This window comes from Notamacropus eugenii, chromosome 2 (assembly GCF_028372415.1).
Source record: "Notamacropus eugenii isolate mMacEug1 chromosome 2, mMacEug1.pri_v2, whole genome shotgun sequence".
Lineage (NCBI taxonomy): Eukaryota > Metazoa > Chordata > Mammalia > Diprotodontia > Macropodidae > Notamacropus > Notamacropus eugenii.
In genome coordinates, this window is record NC_092873.1 from 466,211,914 (window position 1) to 466,234,899 (window position 22,986).

The window sequence follows — 22,986 nt, forward strand, 5'->3', positions numbered from 1 at the left end:
CAGTTTGAAGTGTTATATAAATATTAGCTATTATTATTAATTAGCACATTTGCTTTGGCCTTATACTTGCTCTCTGCTTTTGTTTTCTTAGATTGGTTTATTTTGCCCAACCCCAACTCTTGGTTTTTATTTCAATTTTTAAAGTCATATCAGTTTTCTTTTTTTTCTCTTTGGTCCAATGCCTTGATTTTTCTAAGCTTTTGAAGTACTAGTTCCACTTGCTAAGCTACTTTGTTAACGATGGGAACATTCAGTGGGAAAGATAGCATGGTACAATAGAAAGATTACTAGACTGAGTCAGAAAAAGCCTGGCTTGACTCTTTAGTCAACCACTTATTGTGTGACTGTCAGCAGGTCCTTTAATCTCTCAGCTTTGGTTTCCTAATCTGCAAAATTGGGTTGATAGCCATAGCACAGGGTTGTTGTGAAAGTCAAATAAGATGCTGTAGGTAAAGTGGTATATGAACCTTAAAGCATATTAGTTCCAGGGGAGATGCAGCATTGAGAAAGTTAAATAGCAACTTATAATATCTTTGGTTTGTCCTAAGGGGACCACCAAATGCCTATGTAGTTCACTTTCCTTTAAATCTTGCTCCTAGTCACTTTTATTAGCTATTTATGTCTTTTAATAAACAGATACATTTCTGGTAAAGAAGAAAACAAAAACCTCATAACACTAATAAAGGTGTACGTGTCTATACACATGCTATATAGTTACACATGCACACAAAAAACATTGTTGTTCTCTAACTCTATCCTTTTCATACTTGAAATATAATCCTATCTAAAATATTGAGTGAAGGAACCATAAATGAAATATATAAGAAAACCTTATGTGGCTCTTGTCTCTTTTACAATGAAGCACTGAATTCCTTTCATTAAGAAAAAAATAAAGGGAACTTAACTGAACTCAGTTATATTTTAAATAACAACACAAAATCCAGCATTTTTCCAAATATATTTATTTTATTCTTCATGTGAGCAGTATTTCTCCATTTCTCATATATTTCAAAGTTTAAAAAAGGTATCTTGTCTGTTTAAAAAGTTAATCCTAGTACAATGAATACTAAACAAATTGTGGTACCATTGAACAAAGGATTCAAGGGAAAAAAATCAGGCATTCAGAAAAATCAGAAGACAAAGGATCAGAACTCTGAAAAATATGTCAAAATAACTTCAGTCTTGAAGTATACCTCAGTTTTCCTTGGAATAACATTGTGGATCAAGTACAAAGGGTGAGTAACCCAGTGAAAGAAGCTGCTGCTACAGCTCTGGCATCAAGGGCCTCCCTGGGGGATAACCCGTCTGCTCCTTAGCTGCCTCTACTGCTAAAATGTTAACTTTGATTAGGGGCAATGTTCCCAAGTGACAAATGTATCTGAAACAAGACAGAACAACAAAAACACACACACACCACTTAAGATAAAGGGAAAGCAACATCATCAAGCTCAACACAAGTTGCTCAGTTAAAAGGTGAGTGAGTCCTTCACTGAGAACCTGGGGACCAGCTCAAGGAGGAGTGGGAAAAAAAAACACAAATTGACCTTGAAGTTCTACTAAAAGAACAAAAGCAAATAAATATTCACTCAATGCAAAAAAAAATGACTAAAACACGGAAATTATGAAAGAGACACTTTTGGAAAAAGGAAGTAAGTAGGATACAGGTCCTCCTCACTTTGGCAGCTGATTCTGAATCATGTGAATCACAACTTAGAAAGGAGAAAAAGCACACAGGTACATACACATACCATGGAAAACAGGCCACTTTTTAAACATTCCTGTTTCTGGAATTAACTTCCTGCTCCCACAGAAAATGCTACTTCTTTGTCCCCTTCACCGAGCTGAGATAAGAGATCTAGTAAAACGTACACACAGAATTAATGCCTCAAGCTAACACAAGACACCAAGTCTAACCCTGCTGCCTAATATTCCCTATAAAAAAAGTTTTGGTGGTCTCTAGGACTAATCCAAAACTTGATAGAACAAACTTCAACTCATAGTCTTCAATCTGCCCCATGTCTGTTCCTAACAACCCATGATTTATATCCCTGTTACCGTAATTTAGTGGCTATAATGCTAACTTTCCTATCATAATGTAGAACATCTGAAAACGCACAAAGGAAGACAATGTTGATTTGTCCTAGATATCCAAAAACATTAATGTAGTATCTGAATATCGGGTAACGTAAGAATATAGGAAGCATGTCACAGAAGAGGAAACGGGTTATAAAATATACTTTTATCAACAGCAGAAACTCTTTGCAACAATACTTTCTCCAACAGAGAAATCTGAGTAGCTTTAATTACGATGGCACTCCTTGTGTGCCCTTTAGTTTCCAGATACCCCAAATCACTAGATAATAGTAACAGTAAGCTCCTAGAGAGCAGGGACTGTTTCGTGTTTCATCTTTGTCTCCCCAAAGCTTAAGGTGGTACCTATCACAGAGTAAGTACTCAATAATACTTGCTGATTGGCTGAAGTCTGTCTCTGGTTTTAGAAGGCATTTCACTGGTTGGGATGTAGGGAGCTTCTAGACTAGCAACTGTTTTGCAACTTAGAGAGACTTGCCAGCTATATTCTTACTAATGTTCATAACCAAGTCTTCAGACTGTAAGTTGCTCTCTAAAAATCTATGCCCCCCCCCTGCTATCAGTAATGAATAATTCCAGTACTCATTCATCCCCCCCAAAAAGAAAACAAATGGCTTAGGAGGGTTAGATAACCCTCCATTGTCTCTTCCCACCTCTGGGCCAGCTCAGGAATAGATGCAGATTTGAGAAATGTGAACCTATATAAGATGGCCTATGTTAGAAAACAGAAAAACAATGTGAAATGGTAGCTTGAATTTAGAATTTTTTTCAACTGAAGAGCGGGGATTCTCTTTGTAAAAATCAATGACATGCTTTTAAAATATTATTCCACATTAACACTGTTATTTTCTTTTTCAAATACATTTTTTAATCAATACACATAACAATGTGCACAGAAATAAGCTGCAAACAACAGATATTAAAAGCATGAATTCTTTACGTGTGCTTTGGCTCTTTTGGTAACTAAGAAAACACATGAACTGTTTAAAAAAATGAGCACAGAAAGAGAAATAATGGATGGATATGACTGCCAAGCTTTGAGCGGATCTGACTCAGCCAAAATTCTGTCTGTACCTTACAGGTTATCCCCAAAAAGAAAATACAAATTCCTCCTTAGCAGGATTCCACTGGACTTGACTCATTACCTTGGCTTTAGATGACTGGCATGGAACTGGCTTTGTCACCTATGGGGTCACTTGCAGCAATCCGATTTTACTTGACACAGCATATCTTTTTTTTTTTTTTCAAGCAGCTGCTTTTCCAGAATCAGGTGGCACACACATTCAATCAAGAAAGAAAATTTATGTCTAAGTTTTTAAAATACATATTGACATGTCCAGGAGCGTGGTCTTACATAGTCCAGAAATGTTGGCTGCAAGAAATAGGAGCAAGTGAGGAATGAGAAGGCAGATTTCTGTATCATGTACTTCTAAAACATCCAACAGATTTTTTGGTGGGTTTTAGACAAAAATTGTGCAAATAACTGATTAAATTCAAATTTAAAAATATCAAAGAAATAATATAATTCAAATTACTTTGCTAAGCATTTTACATTTTGGAGTACAGTCAACTTGATTATCCATGTTACTTGAGGAATGAAGGAATGAATATAATACAAAGTGATAGATTGACTAAGTCCACTAGGTACCCTTCTCTCTTAATAAATTCCAATCAAGACTGATACTAAAAAGACACATTCATTATAAACATAGCTCTAACAGTTCAGCCTTACTTTTGGCAGGCTGAGACTCAGTTTGGGACTGATCAAGTGAGAGAGAGGGAAGAAAATAAAGGCACTGGAAGGCATTAGATAAAAGCATTAGAAGGTCAAAGATCCAAAAAGCAGACAGTCATAAGAATGTATTATCTGAAATTTCATATCTTATCTCACTCCTAAATCACTGTTTCAATCTTAAATAAGCTCAACCTTACAACTAGCTCTTTAACATTGCCTATCTCTGTCCTATTCAATGTTGGAGAATGGTTATTTCACACTCCAGGCAAATAGTTTCTTCATTTAAAAAAATTAAGTTAAATAATTGTCAACGCAGAGAAATAAAGATAGAAAATAAGGGCGAACTTTTATGCAAAACTTAATTTTAACAAGGTGGAACTAAATTAATTTATAAGTTTAAAAAAAAAAAAAAAGCCTTTTGGATCTGTGTGTGTCCCCATCCAAGTCAATCAGAAGTTCTGCCACATTTGGTCCTGATTCCTTTTTTGTAATCGATCTAGTTGCAGTCACTGCCCCTGTTTCAGTTCCTTTAATTTCACTCCATGTGACCTCTTGTAGGGAAAGGGGAGAGGAACTGCACCCGTGATTGTCTTAGTATAGAGAATACCCAAGTGAGGAAATGCCTGCTACCAATATTAAGTCAGCACCTTCTCTGCAGAGTTACCTGGGGCAGCAGCAAGAGATTTAAATAACCTGTCCAGGGTCACATAGCTGGTTCCTACCAGAGGCAGAACATGAATTCAGGATTTCTTGTCCCCAAGTCCATTTCTTTCCTATGCTGTCGATGTCCCTCATGTATTAGCTCTTATCCTAAGATTTCAGTAAGGCAGATTGCAAAGGCTTCAGAACAGGACAACTGAAATCCAATGACCTAACACTTTCAAGGATGAAAGAAGAGACAACAAGAAGTAATTCTAATGAAGAAAACAGGAATCTCTTTAGAAGGGATTATGGGGAAACTCATTAACCAACTAAAATTTTTAAGACACATGAACAATATGTTGCTGTAAAGGCAGCCCAAAAAATAACTAGAGAAGAGTAGCAGAGTCCAGGTGTGTTAGGAGCACTAAAATTAAGAGGCTGGAGAGCAAGAAGAAAATAAAAAAAAAAATGTTTTCTTTAAAGGCTACAATGGGGTAAAACAGAATCAAAGAGATAACCACTGTTTGAAGTAGACAAGATAGTGGTAATGAATGACGGAGAACAGCATAACTCTTAATTTGCTCATTTACTCTGTCAAGGAGAATGAGAACAGAAAAAAGTAGATAATACAAGTTAATACCTAACACAGGTAGGGCCTTCAATGAGTTCAGGTCAGCTGGCCAGACGAATAGCATCCTAATAGACTTAAAGAACTGGCAGAGATGACTGCTGAGTCATTCTGAGGGAGAGAAAATGAGGCCTGAAAATGACAGGGTGTACGCCTGCAAAGAGCAGCAGTGACTAACCAGGGCTTTACTGACACTGCTTACCAAGATTTCAGACAAGTATAGGGGAAAGTCTCCGATGTAATTCTTATGAAAGACAGGAGAAAAATGTGGGTTTAATTTACAAGTAAGTAAACAGCTGGACCCACAAGTAGTTATCAATAATCTATCACCACCTTAGAAGCTCAATCATGGAATGCCTCTGGAATTTGTGCTGGGCCTTAAGCTGCTGTACATTTTTTGGACAAAAGAACACATATAAAAATAAGTGTGCAAAGTGTTTTAAATATATGATCTAATTTGAAAAATAGCACACTAATCAAACCTGAAGATGACGCAAAGCTGCAGGGGTGGGGAGGTGGGGGGTGGAGGAGAAGCGGAGAAGAATTAGAAGTTATCTAACACATACGATGGCAGTCAAAAATTTAAAAAATCTCCAAAGGGTAAGGCTCCAAGCTGAATCTAACAGGACAAAATGAGTACCTGCATCTTTGCATTTGGGTTCACAAAATCAACTTCACAAATACGAGATAGGCTAGGTATAGCTGGACAACTACAAGCTCCATGTGAACCAGGGAAATTTCATGGAAAGGAAGGTTTATGCTTGGAGCAAGGAGAAAAAAAATGTGAACAGTTAAGAGTTCTCCAGAAGTGAGATGCACTAACTGGCTCAGGAGCTAATGGGTTCTCCTCACCCAGAGCCTTCAAAAGCAAAGGCTAAAGGCCACTGAATCAGGATTCTGCTTCAAAGAGGAGCTGGACTCAATAGATTTCAGAGTTTCCTTCCGACTCTGAGATGCTAGGATTCTGTTACAGATCTTTTCATATTTCCTTATAGGCTGCAAGCATATTTGTTATTTTTATGGCCTGGAATTACATTAAATATACTGTAATCTATCAATTCTTAAACTGATTTCAAATATTTTTCATATCACTAGAGGAGCTATGAATACATCTGTACAGATGAGTCCTTTTTTTAGGTTCTTTTTGGAATAAGTCAATTTATTTCAACAAATATTTTTATTTAAGTGCCCCACACATAAGACACTGTGCTGAGAATATAAATTTTCCACAATGAAACCTTCGCTCTTAAGCAAACATGCATTTTGACTGGGAGAATAAAAACAGAGAAATAAGAAAATGCAAAGCATATATAAAATGATAGCAAGTCATCTGACTCATGTATGTGCTAACAAGCAGGGGTTCGTGAAAGGTCTTGTCTCGTCCCTGACATAGCCGGGTAGCACCTGACAGGTACTTGGAAGGAAGTTCAAGATACAAAAAGGCAAAGGTTAGCAGGGCGAGGGAGGGAGCACACATGTGAATGAATGCACAGACACAGGGATGAAATATGAGTGGCAAACACCTAGCAGGCCTTTCACTGAAATGGAGAATTCCTGCAAAAAAAATCTGAAATGAGACCTGAAAGGCAGGTGAGAGTCTTCATGGGGAGCTTCAAGTGCCAGGCTAAAGATTTTTCTCAGAGGCCGCTGGATCCTGAGCCTATTTCAGAGCAGAGGTTATAATGAAGTCAGATTTGTGTTTGTAAAACGTTATTTTCCAAGTTGATTATAGCAGAGAGAGTGGATCAGAGAGAGGAATCAGAGAGGACACTATTGGAGTAGCACTGATTAAAAACTGCAGAGGAACTGAATTAGTGTAGAGGTCACAGAAAGGGAAGGATGGAAGAGATATTCGGGAAGTAGAATCAACAAAATCTGGCGGCTAGTTAGATATGAGAGGGGAGAGTGAGGGATGAACCAAAGATGACTCAAGAGGTTGCAAACCTGACTGACTGGAAAGGTAAAAACAGGCAAGTTTGCAGGAGTTTGTGGGTTTGTATGGAAAATGATGAGTTGTGTTTTGAACATGCTGAGTTTGTTGTATCTCTGGGGTATGAAATAAAGTAAACAGAACCAAGAAAACAAAATAAAATCACTGCTACAACGCTGTAAATGGAGAGATCCATCACTATAAAAACAACTGTTAAGTGAATGTGTCAAAATTACAAAAAACAAACGTAGCTGCAAAGATACAGGAGGCAGGCACTTCCCTCCCAATATACAAGGTTGGGACATCAGATTGTTTTTGAATGGGATGACTGATTTTGTTGAATTTTTCTCTAGCTCTTAAAAATGTAAATCTCTTAAAAGGAAGGGTTCTCAATGAAAGGGGAAAGGGAGGTACATATAGGAAATGTGAGCCATAAAAACAAAAGATGACAAATGTATTTTTTTTTAAAAATTAGCAAGTCTGAACATCTTTTTTCACGTGGTAGTTAGCAGTTTGCATATGCTTAATGTGACTTATTTACTACAAATACTTCTTCCAAATTTTACTTTGAGTAATAATGCTTTCTCTTATATAAAATCTTTTCTTTGTATAATCAAGGCCCACTCATTTGAGTCTCCCATACTTTCTTCTATTTGATGATGAAAATATCCTGCTCCATAACTGAAACAAATTTTTTCCTTTTTTTTTAATTTTTAAGCTTTAGATCACTGACTAAGCAAGTATATATCGTAGCAAATGTCATGGATTTGGATCCAAATCTGTTTTTTGTTATTCAACTTTTCCCAACAATTCTAACTGAATAGAAATTCTATTTTCTAGATGAGTATGTGGGTTTATCTAGTAACAGTTTTGAATTCTCTTTCTGGGTTCTCGACTCCATTTTGTTCTGTTGCTCTACTTCTCTGTTCTTTTCCCAAGTACCCAAGTTTTTAAAATTTTGAGATGTGTTAGTTAGTGCCCCTTGGATTACTCACATTTTTTAAAGGGCATCGCTGACGTGCATACCACTCATGAGAGTATAAGCACAGTAGGATTCCATGTCCCAAGAACAGAGATGTCCACATCAAGACATTCCCAATAGGCCCTTTCCGACTGTCATTGGCCACGAAATTGAAAATCACTGGAATTTAGAAGCAAAGGAGACAAGAAAAATGCAGTTATCAAGGTTATCTTCCCTAAGGTCCAAGACATTTATTATGACTGAGTATCAACTCAGTATTTGGTGCTTCTTTCATTCTGGTCAAGAGTCCAAGGAATAAAAATGAAGCATTACAGTGAATCCATCTATTTAGTAATAATTAAAAACAGATCAGGAAAGGTCTCAATAGTATCAGCACAGTAGAGGGGCTGTTAATAATAGTCCCAAGATCATGAACTCTTTTCAGCACTGCAACCTTTGCTCTAATTTTATAGAAAACTTACTTCCAAAGAACATGAAAAGTACGAAGAGGACTGGGTAGAAAAAGCTCAAGGACAGGGCCAGGGTGTATTCGTGGACTACGGCAGACACTGCAAAGACAGACACCATGGCAGCCGTTTTGAATCTCCTGCTGAAAAACTTGGGGAAAAAAAGACAAAGTTTAATAATTAACTCGGACATCAATCATACATACACTTAAGAGATTCTTGGTCTTATCCATAAAAGACTTTTAGGGTCCTTCTGTTAAAAGATCCAGGGAAATCTTTTTACTATAGTCAAAAAGCTCCCTGCAGGTAAAGGATTATTCTCTAAGAAATAAATATGATCCCATACTCAAGAATCTGGGGAAAGAGGAGAAGAGGAAGAAAAAGGGAAGAAAGAAACGTGTTAAATGAACATGATTAATTAAGGGTACATGGATTAAGATTCACAAATTAAACAAGCTACTCTTTAAAAAAGCTATTCAAGAAACCATTAACAGGTGGGGAACCTGCAGCCTCTAATGCAGCCCTTTGACTGAATCCAAACTTCACAGAACAAGTCCCTTTAATTAAAGGATTTGTTCCATAAAACTTGGGCTCAGTCAAAAGGTGGCACCCAAGGACACAAAAGGCTACATGTGGCCTCGAGGTGCCATAGGTTCCCCATCCCTGAGATACATTATAAAATCACTGCACAGTTATGCCGCAATATGAAGAATATCTGACAAAATAGGCCAGGCAACAATCATTTACTTGCAAAGGATTGTTCAGAAATAATATCCCAGGTCAACGCAAAGAGGCTAGCCTCTTCTGTAAAGTTTGGATTTGGTCAAAGGGCCACACTTGAGGACCTAGAGGCCACATGTGGCCTCAAGGCTGCAAGTTCCCCACTCCTGGGCTAGGATCATGGAAATTTATAATTTTTTAGAAGATATAGTCATTTGAGTAATCAGAAAACAAAGCATATCTGAAACTACAATGTTACGTCAATGGCAAAATCCAATTCCATTTACAAAAATTTATTTCAAACTTTCCAGGAGTATATCTATTATAATTAAGTTGACTATATTTCTAGAAATATTAATTAGTAGATACTTTTTTGTTAAAGCAACTATTCCATGACAGAACTAAGCTATCAACTAGGGACTATTAAACTTTTAGACATACTGCCATGAGCCCATCCATGTCGTTAGGGACAGTACCCGAAGTGACATGAGTCCATTGGACTATTTCAATTAATCTATTAATACATACTTCATACACATCATATACAGCTCTGTGCTACATACTGTGGGAGATAAAAAAAAAAAAAGATTAAGGACAGTTCCTTCCTTCATGGAACACATATAATTGTAATACAAAATGTGGAGAGGGACTGGGGAAGGCAGGGAGGCTAGTAGGTAGAAGGAGGTAGAGATACAAGAGATCTAGAGACAGGGAAAGAGATACCGAACAAGAAAATCAAACCAAAATAGTCCCTTTCTCCATGAGGTGAGTTACCTACTACTTGTCTGCTGTCCTAATAGCTTTTTTGAAAACATCCTAATTTCTTAAGAAGGCAGTGTGAATTAAAGTTTATAACTCACCCAGAGGAAGTCTTTGTAAGCATAGTAATAGAGCCAGTCATGAACTACCACATTCCAGGTTCTATAATAGTTGGCATATGATGTTGAGTTCCACCAATCCTTTAAAAAAAAAAAAAGTGAGGGTGTACAGTTTAGGGGAAAAAAACCATACTGACTTTTACAAACTCTACCCATATATCACAGACTATACTGAACATGATTGGTTTTCCCCCCTCTAAACATGGTCATCAGTTATTGGTTAAACCATGTCATACTGATGATTTCCCAAGAAAATCAAAAGCATAACTTAAAGAGGGAAATCATTTCCAATTGATGTCTATAATAAAAACCACTATTCAGTTTCATAACTGAACAAGCAAAAAGGCCACAAGTGTACTGCCATCAAGTTCTAGTCTATTGTTTTCTCCAGTAAAGGACAAGGACGTTATTGCCCCAAGAATGTGGTAAAATTATTCTAAGGGCATAAAGACTAAAGACTAAAATGATAAAAGATTTGGGACTGGAGGGTGAGAGCAAACAGTGAGGTAAGAGCGGAGAAAAAACTACCTTTCTCCACACCCCAGAACCATTCAAAGACAAGAATCTGTTACTATGCAAGAGTAACAGTTTGATATGCAGAACAAATTTTCTTTGTATATAAGGCCCAGGGGCTAAGAGAACTAGAGCTGCCTCCCTTAAGAGAAGGGGTTAACCAAGGCAAAGAAGACTAGGCTGTATGTTAAGGCTAGACACTCTACACATAAGGCATTTTTCAAGCAAAATAAAGGCATAAATATTTTTCCCCTCATTGCCTCTCTGAAAACATTTCATGAAGAAATTTGCGAAGTCATTTTAATGACCGTGACAATTTAAGAGTTATGAATAATTGCTACTAAAACCTCATCATGCTTATGAAGCAAGTTTATCCTGTTTTAATCAGAAGTCCAGCTTCACAAGACGTATTAAGAAACTTTACAGTTATCTTATGCAAATCAGGATTAAAAGAAACGGAGCAAGCTACAACTATTTTAAGCTTAATTCTACTGCTGGCAAGATTGTGTAAAAGACTGAGTTTGTTCTCAATTTTTATATTAGTTTACGTAAGCTAACAGATGCTAATGAAATATAGAATTAGCAACAAGGGCATAATAACACAAATAAAAAAAGGAAAATGAGACATTATCTGTTTCTGTCTAGTCACGTACCTTATAGAACATCCTGTCCCCAAAGCGTAACATCTCTGCAAAAGCATTAAGCCAACAGTGCAATATGGCAAAAAAGCCAAGAAATAACATCAGCACACCTGGAAAGATTAGATAAAGTGTCAGATTCCTTCTCGAGAGCTAATATTGCACAATGGAATAAAACATTATCATTTGAGTCAAACAAACAAACAAGCAAAAAACCCCAGAACCCCTCTTTTACCCATTCAACTATCCTCAGAGAGTAATATTTGTTGAAAAGCCATTCTATTTATCGATTTTCCATAAAATGGCTAAATGTTATTTGTGCAAATTTTTAGCTCTGCTCCTAAGTACAACCCAGACAGGTACCTAAGAACACTATTAAACTTCTTGCATCATCAACATTTCTTTGCATACAGGAAAGTGAAGCCTAATTATGCTTCCACTTTATTTAGAGTTGTCCCTTTCTCCTATTGGTCATTTGGTTGTCTTGGATTCATACACTCTGATGAAGAAGACAAGGAAGACAGACCTAAAGAAACTTAGAGTTTAAACACAGAGTCATTGGCTCACCATGGGATAAAAAAGATGGAAGGATGGCCTTAACATAGACACAAATAAAAAGAGGCACAAACCTAGAACATAGTCAGGATAGCAAATAAGCTGAAGCGGCCAAAAATGCTAAGGACAACAAAAAGTAATCTTAAAGCTATGTATTCAGAATAAGGAGAAAAGGATGACATATGAAAAATACAGAAAATGACAGAAAGAAGGCAGAGCAATCCAACATTGTTTTGATCTTCACCATCTAGGAGAAGATCCTTATAACATAAAAGTTTCAAGAGGTAAAGCAGTCAAAAAAGAAAACTAAGTCATTTTAAATGAAATCAAATTTCTTACCCCAGCAGAATAACATCCAAGGTACTGAAAAAACTTAAAAAAGCTGTCAAACACTAAGGACAAGCTTAAAATAAGTCAATATAAGGTAGGAATATGGGGGAGGGGTATATGAGGCTCATTCAAAGAAAACAGAGTGTTTTAACTGAAGAAAAGGGAAGAATAATGAGCTGGTAGTAGTTAAGGACTGGAAAGGTTATCATGTGAGTTACAGACTCAAAGTAAGTAGTTATAAGGAAGCAGATTCTGGTGTAATATAAAGAACTTCTGGACAACTGTAGCTATTCAAAAACGGAATGAACTGTATGAAAAGAGAGTGTGTACCATCTTCAAAAGAAGTATTCTAACCAGAGGACGGATGGCTAACTGCCCAGAATGCTCTCATTGGCTGGGAAACTGGACAGCCATTTTCTAAGGCTCTTCACAACTCTTAAGATTTTTTTGACAACATGCCCTACAAAGACAAGCAGCAGGCACACTGATGATGGATTTTACACCTTTTATGTTTTTAATATAGCAAAAACTTTATCATTCTAATGAAAAACTTCTCTAGATTTTTAATTATATATTTGAAATAGTTAATACAAGGCATGAATCTACTCTGTATACTTTATTAAAACCAAAATCCTGTATTTTGTTACTCTCATGTGCCTATGAATTTTTTCATTTTAGTTGCGTCTCAAACTTTGTGACCTCACTTGGGGTTTTCTTGGCAAAGATATTAGAGTGGTTTGCCACTTCCTTCTCCAGCTCATTTTACAAATGAAGAAACTGAGGCAAACAGGTTTAAGTGACTAGCCCAGGGTCACACAGCTAGTAAGTGTCTGGGGCCAGATTTGAGCTCAGGAGGAGGAGTCTTCCTGACTTCAGGTCTGGCACTAGTTGCCCTATGAATTTTTACAGAAGGGTATTACACAATAGTCTTTTGGGAACACCACTTTAAGTTTGTCATCTTTGGAAAATTATTTCAAAGTCATCATTCAAGGCTATAGTTACCTTGCAGTGACACGATTAAGTGTTTACTTAAATCTTTGTATGTAAAACTTCAGAGAATAGCTTTCCTTAAGAATGTTCATTTTGGTCAACTAAGACTGTGCTACACCCAAATGACGCAGAGGAGAGATTTCACAACACACATGTGAAAAAATGAACTGTGTCACCAACATGAGCATGAAAGGATCTTTCAGGTTCTCTTTTGGACTGCTTATCCAAACCAGCCAAAGGCCCTCTAAGGGTGACTCATCTTACCCGGCAGAATGGAGTTGAAGATGCACAGGACCAAAACCCGAACACTGAAGGGCTCTTGTTTGATATTCCGAAACAAGGGAATACAGAGTCTTTCAAAGATGTAATATGCATAAAACATGCAACCAAAAACCTAGAACAAAACAAAAATCACTGGGCTTTTTTTACCTTTCCTCCTGCTCCTTGCCCCTTTGGAGGAATGGAGGGAAATGAATCTAGTCATTAGGATATGGAGACTGGACCTATGATTTCATGGGTAAGGGAAACTCTCCCTATCAAAACAGGGTAGTCCCTTCTCTGAAAATTACAGTTTGATAGGTTAACTGAAATGTTAAGTGATTGACCCAAGGTCACACAGCCAGCATGTGACTAAGGCTGGACTTGAATCCAGGTTTTCTGTGCTCTAACAGCAGCTTTCTGTCCACTATGCCACATATCCTCTGAAAAGTTACATAGGATGCCAGCAAAGTAGAGTTCATGTTCAATTACAACGCAAGAGAGCAGACCTCATTTAAATTATCAGCAAAGGTAAACAAACATCCTTTAATATTTGCACTATTTTATCCACTTTACCCCTTGGCCATTTTTGACACAGTTCTTTTCCAAATGTTTCCCCAAATGATATTTTAAAAGATAAGATTATTCTAACACCTATAAATAAGTCTGAACAAAATACATAGATATAGAATATGTACCTTAATTCAACTAATGTTATTAAATACCAATTGTAAGCAAAGTTCTATGTTAGGCACTAGGAACATAAAGTTGAAAAAACTGCATGGTCATTTACAAATTGTGTGCATGCACACATGTGTGTGTGCATGCGTGCGTGTGCATGTGTGTAATGTAACATACACAAGTAAGGAAGCTACAAGGAACAATTATAAAGAGAACCAAGGTATAAAAAGAAAATCTGGAGACAGAGAAATCATTTTCAGTTACACTAGGGGAGAAAGAGACTAAAGAAAAATGGAAGTTAGCACCCACAGCGGATCCTGAAGACTCAGAAGGCTCTCAACAATACAGAGATGAAGGAGGGATGGTGCAGGCCGGACCGTATCAGGGAAAGAGTTAGTCATCCAGTGTGGCTGGAATGTAGAGGATAGGAAGCAACAGAGGATAAAATCAAGCTGAAAAGGGGGTTCAGAGCCAGAAAGTAACAAGTCTTAAATGCAAGTCTAATGAATATTGATCTTATCTAGTTACCAATGGGGAAGTGTTGAAAATTTTTTAAGCAGGAAACAACCTAATCAGAATTTGCACTGACAAGATGAATTTGGCAGCTATGTAAATAATAAGCTGGGGAATGGAAGAAAATGGATTCAGAAAAACCAGGCAGGAGGCACTATTAAAAGTTCATGCAAAAGGTGATGACGAATGCTTGAAGTATGTGAATGCTCTGATTATCAATGGGAAATCTGATGTAGGTAAGCACTAAATACGGCATCCTTCTGGATAAATGTTTATTTTATAATAATATTAATAATAACATTTATATGTCACCTCAAGGTTTGTAAAACATTTGTGTATACATTATCTCAACAGAGCCTCAAAACTATGCTGTGAAGAAGGTACTATGACTATTCCAATTTTATCAAGGAAGCTGAGGCCAAGAGAGATTATATATGACTTGCCCAGCCAGGGCCACCCAGCTAATAAGTTTCTAAGGCAGCGTGTGAGAACTCGGGTCTTCCTGACTCCCAAGTCCGGCACTATTCTCTGTCAGCCCAATCTAGATAGGAAATTCATTCAAACACACATTATTTAACAATAACTGATATTAATAAGGACTATCTTTTTGAAAAAATCAATTTGAGTCAGATTTCCAAAAGGAAATTACTTTAGTATGAAAAGAATCATTATGATTTCGGTAATAAGAAAATTGTTTCCTTCATAAAGAACCGTTAGACGACTTTTTCTCCTGTGAGACTGTACCATTATTTTCCAGTTCATATATACTGGGTCAGTGTTTTAGCATTTCCAGAAACAAGTTATGATACATACGATTTTATTTCTACTCACCACCAATCCAACTTAGTATTGGCTGATCGTATCTTTTTGCTCACCTGTGCAAACTGAGTAGCTACATAACTCCACCTGATGGTGGGAGTCCTAAAAGGGGAGAAGAAAATATAATAGAGTTAGAATCTGTTTTTTGAACTTGCGTGTTCAATCACTAAATATGAATAGGCATCTTCTTTGACCATAAATAATCATTTGTTATTATTAAATTGGGGCAAGATGATCCTCTATGAGATCAATTTAAACTTGGGAAATTATTTTGAAGAAATAATTATACCCTCAATTCTAAAAGACAAGTCTTGCTAGTTCTGCCAACCCTGCGCTTCCATTTTTATATTTTACATTTACAAGGTTTACAAAGCATCTCTCTCAAGAGAGTAAGTCCTGGTTTTTCTACTTAAATCTGTTGTTGGCCAGTCATTCTCTAGTTGTGTCCCACTTTTCTTGACCCCATTTGGGCTTTGTTTTTTTCAGATACTAGAATGGTTCACCAATTTCCTTCTTCAGGGCATTTTAAAGATGAGGAAACTGAGGCAAGCAGGGTTCAGTGACTTGCCCAGGGTCATACTGCTAGGAAGTGTCTGAGGCTGGATTTGAACTCAGGAAGACAAATCTTCCTGACTCCAGGGCAGGTACTCTATCCACTGCACCACCTAGCTGTGCACATAGTAGCATGTTGTAAATGTAGTTTCTGATTATAGTTCAGGGTCTGCCTGGTGAATTGTATCACATGCATTTTAACTAGCTCCTTAGGTCCATAAGCTGAAAGAAGTTGGGCAAAGCAGAAAAGAAAAGAATACAACAGGCCCAAAATTTAATAACCTGAATATATTCTCACAGTAAAACCTCAATAAACTGGGACTAAGATGCAATCAGTTAACTGGAATTTATTTTCTGTGCCAGCTTATATATGTTTAGGATTTTCATCTTTTAAAGAAAAACCTGGATCATAGATTCAGAAATGGAAAGGACCATAAAGACGATCTACAATCCAAACCCCTCATTTTGCCAACGAGAAAGGGAAACCCAGCAGATGTAAGAGACTCACCAAGGCAGTCAGCGTCATAGCCACGATTTGAACCTCTGACTCTAAGATCTTTTGGAAATACAATACAAATAGCACACCTAACCCAAGGCCCAAATTTCATGCCACAGAAACATAATTTGAGGCAAAACAGTTTAAGGAGACTGAGTTTCATTGAAAGGAACAGCTGAGTGGACACAGACCCCCTGCAGAGTCCAGAACATTCAGATCAATCAGGTTAACTAGCAATTATTAAGCACTTGCTCTGTGCCAGACACCATGCTAAGTGCTAGGGATACAAAGAAAGGCAAAAAACCATGTCTGCTCCCAAGGAGCTCACTGCCTAACAGGGGACACAACATACAGATAGACCACTACGTGCAAACAAGCTCTGCACAAGATAAACAAGAGGGATTGAGAAAGACTTCTGGCACTCCAGTGCAGTAAAGCAGGGAAGGTTGGAGGTGGACATAAGGAAGGAGAGTGTTCCCGGTAGGGGGGATAGCCAGAGAAAATGCTCAAGATTGGCAGCAGGAGGGCCACATACAAGGAAAAGCAAGGAAGCTAGGTAAGGTATGTTTGTAATGTCTTTATAACCATGTCACATTATCACATCACATACTCATCTAATTTAATGACTGATACCATCTGTACCACGCAAAAACAAAAGTTCAGAGCACTGGGGCAATAAAGCATTCTAATTCAAAGAAAGATTCAATATACTTACTCTGTAAGTACTTACAAGGAGAAAAAAAATAACAATATATTTCATAAAGATTTTCCAAAGAGTGAAGACAAAAGAGGTTTTCTAGTAAAGTAATGATCCAGTTGGCCAGGATACTTTACATAAGAAAACTTGGTTAATAAAAAGTTTTTATTCTGACAACTGCTAGGACTCAGAGCCTTCCTAGAACATTATACTGCCTCCAATGCTCTTAACTTGGTACAAAAAACTGCTGATGAACGATCAATAGCTGTTTCCAGGTATCCCAGAACCCCCACTCATACTTCATGCCACTGTTACCTGGGATAGCTGTCTCTATAGATGAGAGTAGGAGCAAACAAAAAGTATAAGTACTGGTTGACTTGGGGTATCGGGACAGTGCCTGAAAAGGTAAAATGAATAAATAAATAAATGTATTTAATGTCGGAGCCCTTAGAGTCTGCTTCACTGAAAGGAAGGCAAGGTGAAGACCAGTGTAAAAGGAAGGAGGAAAGATTATTTCCTCCCCTCAACCCTTCCTCTGACTCCCACTCCCTCTTTGCTTACCTGAATCCTGCCCATTCATCCTGTAAAGATGGGAGTCTCTCAATGACCTCTTATTCCTCTTGAGCCCCGGGTGCTCAGGGTACAAACTGTTGCCTCTAACTAGGTAACAGTCAGCCCCTGCCCTGGTCCCACCTCAGTATAACATTTATGGTACCCCACAGAGAGCATGTGCTTGATTAGTGACTGATCTTATGTAGGACTAAACTTTTCTAAAAAATTTTTCAGAAAGTCATGAAAAGATACATCATATTTGAAACAATTAAAATGCAACAAAATAAATGCTGGTAATCTCTGAAGAGGATGATTTAAATAATCACTTAACAAGCATTGGTTAAAGAATTACTTTGTGCTAATTGTGTTAACATGCAAATGGAGAAAAAACTAAAAGGTTATAAAAAAATTAAGGAAAAAATATTACTTTTGTGTCAATTCTGGTGATAGAGAAAAGGCAAAAATACACAATTAATTGTCCTCAAGAAGTTAACCTACTAATGAGGGGGACATGTTACTGCAGAGCTAGATACAAGATAGGTACACAAGAAAGGTGGCCTTGGAAGAGAAGGCTCTGATGGCTAAGGGGACTAAGCTGAAGTTCACTCTACAGAAGACAGGATGTCAAGCAGCAGAGATGAGGAGGGAGAACTTCCTGGCATGGGAGACAGCCAGTGCAGAGGCAGAGAAATGGGAAATGGGAATGTCATGAACAAGGACAACAAGCAGACCAGCATCACTGAGGACAGAAAGGAAGAGTCAGGTGTGAGAAGACTCAAAAAGTAGGAAGGGGGCATACTATGAAGAACAGCAATGCTTAAGAATTTCTATTTTATCCTCGTTATATTGGGGAGTCACTGGCGTTTACTGAAACGGAGCAGGGAGGGATCCATATTGTTCGATCTATACTGACAGGAAAATCACTTTTGTCAGCTGTACAGAGGATAAATTTGAGTGAGGAGACACCAAAGTCAGGGAGAACGATTATAAGGCTACCCTAAATACCCCAGTAGATAAGTGGTCAAAGGACATGAACAAACTGTTCCCAACAGGAGAATTACAAACTATTAATAACCACATGAAATTATCTCAAAATCACTAATAATAAGAGAAAAGCAAGTCAAAACAACTCTCTGGTTTTGATAACATATAAAATAATTTTAATTATCATTAAACTGGGGTAAAAATGACAAAAGATATCAATAATCAATGGTGGACGAATTGTTGGAAGAATGCACTGGTGCCTTGTTGGTGGAACTGTAACTCAATACAATCATTTTGGAAAGCAATTTGGAATTATGCAAATAAAGTGATTAAAATATCCATACCCTTTGACTCAGGGATTCCATTATTGAACTTATACATTCAAGGAGGCCACTGGTAAGAAAGTCTCTATATACCCCAAACTATTATAGCAGCACTTGTTGTGAGAGCAACAGATTACTACAGTATAAGAAACGATGAACATAAATATGCATGGAAAGATTTTCACAAGCCAACGCAGAGCGAAGTAAGCAAAGAAAACGAATATACACAATGATTACAACAATGAAAACAAAAAATCCAAAAGTGAATGTCATCTACAATTATGCAGATTAAGTGCAGATCAGAAGAAGAGAAGATGCTCCTAGACCACACCTTTGCAGAGGTGGGAGGTCCACAAGCACTGCACATTGTACAATGAACTCATCAGACTGATTTTTTCCCCTCTTTTCTTTTTTTTGTCTTAAAAAGATATATTTATCATATGGGATGACTCTGTAGATGGGGAGCGGAAGGGATACAGGAGGAAACTGCCATTATATAAAAAACAAAGCATTAAGCAAAAATTATTTTAAAAAATAGTGCAATTGTTCAGGTGAGTGGGTAGCAGCTATATGAGTGCAGAGAAGGGGATATACGCAAGAGATGTTGTAATGGTAGAAATGACCAGACTTGACAGCTGAGTGGCTTATGTGGTGTAAGAGTGAAGACAATGCTGAGGTTGGGAACCTGGAGATCTGGGAAAATGATGGCACTTTCAAAAGTAACACAGAAGTTCAGGAGACAGCATAATTTTATTTTAAATAATCATTTTATTTGGGGGTGGAGCCAAAATGGCAGAGTAGAAGGATGGACTTGCAAAAGCTCTCCTCCCACACTCCATAAAATACCTATAAAAAAATGATTCTAAACAAATTCTAGAGCAACAGAAGCCACAAAACGACAGAGTGAAAGAGATTTCCAGTCCAAGGCAGCCTGATAGGCTGACAGAAAAGGTCTATCACACCAGGCTTGGAATGGAGTGTGGCCCACGGAGCCCAGCCCAGTCTTGGCCATACGGCACAATAGGGACAGGACAGGAGGAGGCCTCAGGGGGTGGAATCACAGGGAGGAGCTGCTATTCCCAGATTCCTCAACCAACAAATGCCAGAGACAGCTTCAAAGGTCAGTGAAAAAGCTCTTTCACCTGGGTGAGAAGCAAAAGTGGTCTAGTTCCAGTCCCAGGCAGTGGCAGCAGCATCCATTTTTGTAGCTTCGGCCTAAAAACCCTGTGGGAATCGAGCGGCTGATCTGAGTCTCAGCCCTGAGTGGCGGCCCTGGGGTGGGGAGGAGCACTGGCTGCTGGTGTGGTGGAGCTGGTGGAGGCTCTGGAGAGGGAATTCTACTTGCGGATGCTGAGCAGAAAAGCTTGCGGTAGCTCACAGACCAGAGAGCAGGCCAGAAGAAGAGTAAATTCCTCTCCCTTGATTGTGCCACCTTGGAGGAACTGAGAACTTACAGGGTCCCCCCATATTATACCCTCCTCTTGACAAAGAACTCAAAAGTCAAGTAACTGCTGGGAAAATGCCCAAAAATGGAACAAAAAATAAGACTATAGAAGGTTACTTTCTTGGTAAACAGATATTTTCTTCCATCCTTTCAGGTGATAAAGAACAATGCATACCATCAGAGGAAGACATAAAAGTCAAGGCTTTTATACCCCAAACCTCCAAAATAAATATGCAATGGTCTCAGGTCATGGAAGAGCTCAAAAAAGGATTTTGAAAATCAAGTAAGAGAGATGGAGAAAAAACTGGGAAGAGAAATGAGAGCGATACAAGAAAATCATGAAAAGTTGAGTCATAAAATTTGTCATAAAAATGACAAATCTACCTAAATTAATTTATTCAGCCATACCAATCAAACTATTAGATAATTATTTTCTAGAGCTAGAAAAAATAATATCAAAATTCATTTGGAAAACAGTTCTTCAAAAATTAGAATGGAGCAGATGGAAGCTAATGACTTTATGAGAAACCAAGAAATTACAAAACAAAACCAAAAGAATGAAAAAGTGGAAGACAATGTGAAATATCTCACTGGAAAAACAACTGACCTGGAAAATAGATCCAGGAGAGACAATTTAAAAATTATGGGGCTGCTTGAAAGCCATGATCAAAAAAAGAGCCTAGACATCATCTTTCATGAAACTATCAAGGAAAACTGCCCTGATATCCTAGAACCAGAAGGTAAATTAAATATTGAAAAAATCCACCAATGACCTCCTGAAAGAGATCTGAAAAGAAAAACTCCTAGGAATATTGTAGTCAAATTCCAGAGTTCCCAGGTGAAGGAGAAAACAACACAAGCATCCAGAAAGAAACAATTCGAGTAGTATGAAAATACAATCAGGATAACACAAGATCTAGCAGCTTCTACATTAAGGGATTGAAGGGCTTGGATTATGAGATTCCAGAAGTCAAAGGAACTAGGACTAAAACCAAGAATCACGTACCCAGCAAAACTGAGTATAATACTTCAGGGGAAAAAATGGTCATTCAAAGAAATAGAGAACTTTCAAGCCTTCTTGATGAAAAGACCAGAGCTGAATAGAAAATCTGACTTTCAAACACAAGAATCAAGAGAAACATGAAAAGGTAAACAAGAAAGAGAAATCATGAGGGACTTACTAAAGTTGAACTGTTTACATTCCTACATGGAAAGATGATATTTGTAACTCCTGAAACTTTGGTCAGTATTTGGGTAGTTGGAGGGATTATATACACATATATAGACAGAGGGCACAGGGTGAATTGAATAGGAAGGGATGATATCTAAAAAAATAAAATTAAGGGGTGAGATAAGAAATATACTAGGAGGAGAAAGGGAGAAATGGAATGGGACAAATTATTTCTCACAAAAGAGGAAAGAAAAAGCTTTTTCAATGTAGGGGGAAAATGGGGAGATGAGAGGGAAAAAGTGAAGGTTACTCTCATCACATCTGGCTTAAAGAGGGAGTAACATGCACACTCAATTTGGTATGACAATTTATCTTACACTACAGGAAAGTAGGGGAGAAAGGGATAAGTGGGGTATGGAGTGAATGATAGAGGGGAAGGTTAATGGGAGGAAGGAGTAATTAGAAGTAAACACTTTAGGGGAGGGACAAGGTCTAAAGAGAGAATAGAATAAATAGGGGGTAGGATAGGATGGGGGGAAATATAGTCAGTCTTTTACAACATGATTATTATGGAAGTTTTTTGCAAAACTACACACATATAGCCTATATTGAATTGCCTTCCTTCTCAGTGAGGATGGGTGGGGAGGAAGGAAGGGAGAGAAGATGGAACTCAGTTTCAGGAATGAATGTTGAGAATTGTTTTTATGTGCAACTGGGAAATAAGAAATATAGGTAAATACAGGGGTACAGAAATCTATCTTGCCCTGTAAAAAAAGAAAGAAGATAAGGATAAGGGAAGGGAGGGGTATGATAGAAGAGAGGGCAGATTGGGGGAAGGGGTAATCAGAATGCATGGTGTTTTGGAGTAAGGGGAGGGGAGAGATGGGGAAAAAAATTTGGAACTCAAAATCTTTTGGAAATGTATGCTGAAAATGAAAAATAAAGTAAAAAAAATATAAAAATAATAATTATTTTATTTGTTCTCAATTTCTTACTATCACTTCCATATATCTTATACTTTTTCCCCTCCCTTCTCTTCTCTCCCTGAGATGGCATGCAATCTTATATAGGTTCTACACATACATTCTTCTTAAATATATTTTCACATTAGTCATGTTGTATGGAAGAATTAAAATGAATGGGAGAAATCATAAAACAAAATAAAACAAAACACAAGAGAAAACGGTCTGCTTCATTCTGTGATCCAATTCCATAGTTCCTTCTCTGGATGTGCAAGGCGTTTTGCCTTGAGTCCTTTGGGAATGCTTTGGGTCCCTGCATTGCTGTGAAGACCTAAGTCTACCAGAAAAACTCCTCGTACGCTACGTTGCTGTATACAAAATTCTCCTGGTTCTGCCCATTTCACTCAGCATCAGTTCATATCAGTCCTTCCAGGCCTCTCTAAAGTCTTCCTGTTC

At 37.6% G+C, this 22,986-nt stretch overlaps 1 protein-coding gene across 1 annotated transcript in view; it reads right to left on the bottom strand.

Moving 5' to 3' along the window:
- Window positions 1–2,936: 2,936 nt before the first annotated feature.
- The window catches only part of SOAT1 (sterol O-acyltransferase 1), an 81,511-nt gene continuing 61,461 nt past the window's right edge, over window positions 2,937–22,986 (bottom strand). Inside the window, exons 9-16 of the mRNA XM_072648525.1 lie at window positions 17,410–17,491; window positions 15,406–15,451; window positions 13,343–13,472; window positions 11,219–11,316; window positions 10,035–10,133; window positions 8,470–8,605; window positions 8,022–8,167; window positions 2,937–3,463 (exon numbers count right to left, since the gene is read on the bottom strand). Of these exons, the coding sequence (XP_072504626.1) occupies window positions 3,407–3,463; window positions 8,022–8,167; window positions 8,470–8,605; window positions 10,035–10,133; window positions 11,219–11,316; window positions 13,343–13,472; window positions 15,406–15,451; window positions 17,410–17,491 (794 nt within the window). The 3' untranslated portion in view covers window positions 2,937–3,406. The remainder of the gene's footprint in view (window positions 3,464–8,021; window positions 8,168–8,469; window positions 8,606–10,034; window positions 10,134–11,218; window positions 11,317–13,342; window positions 13,473–15,405; window positions 15,452–17,409; window positions 17,492–22,986) is intronic.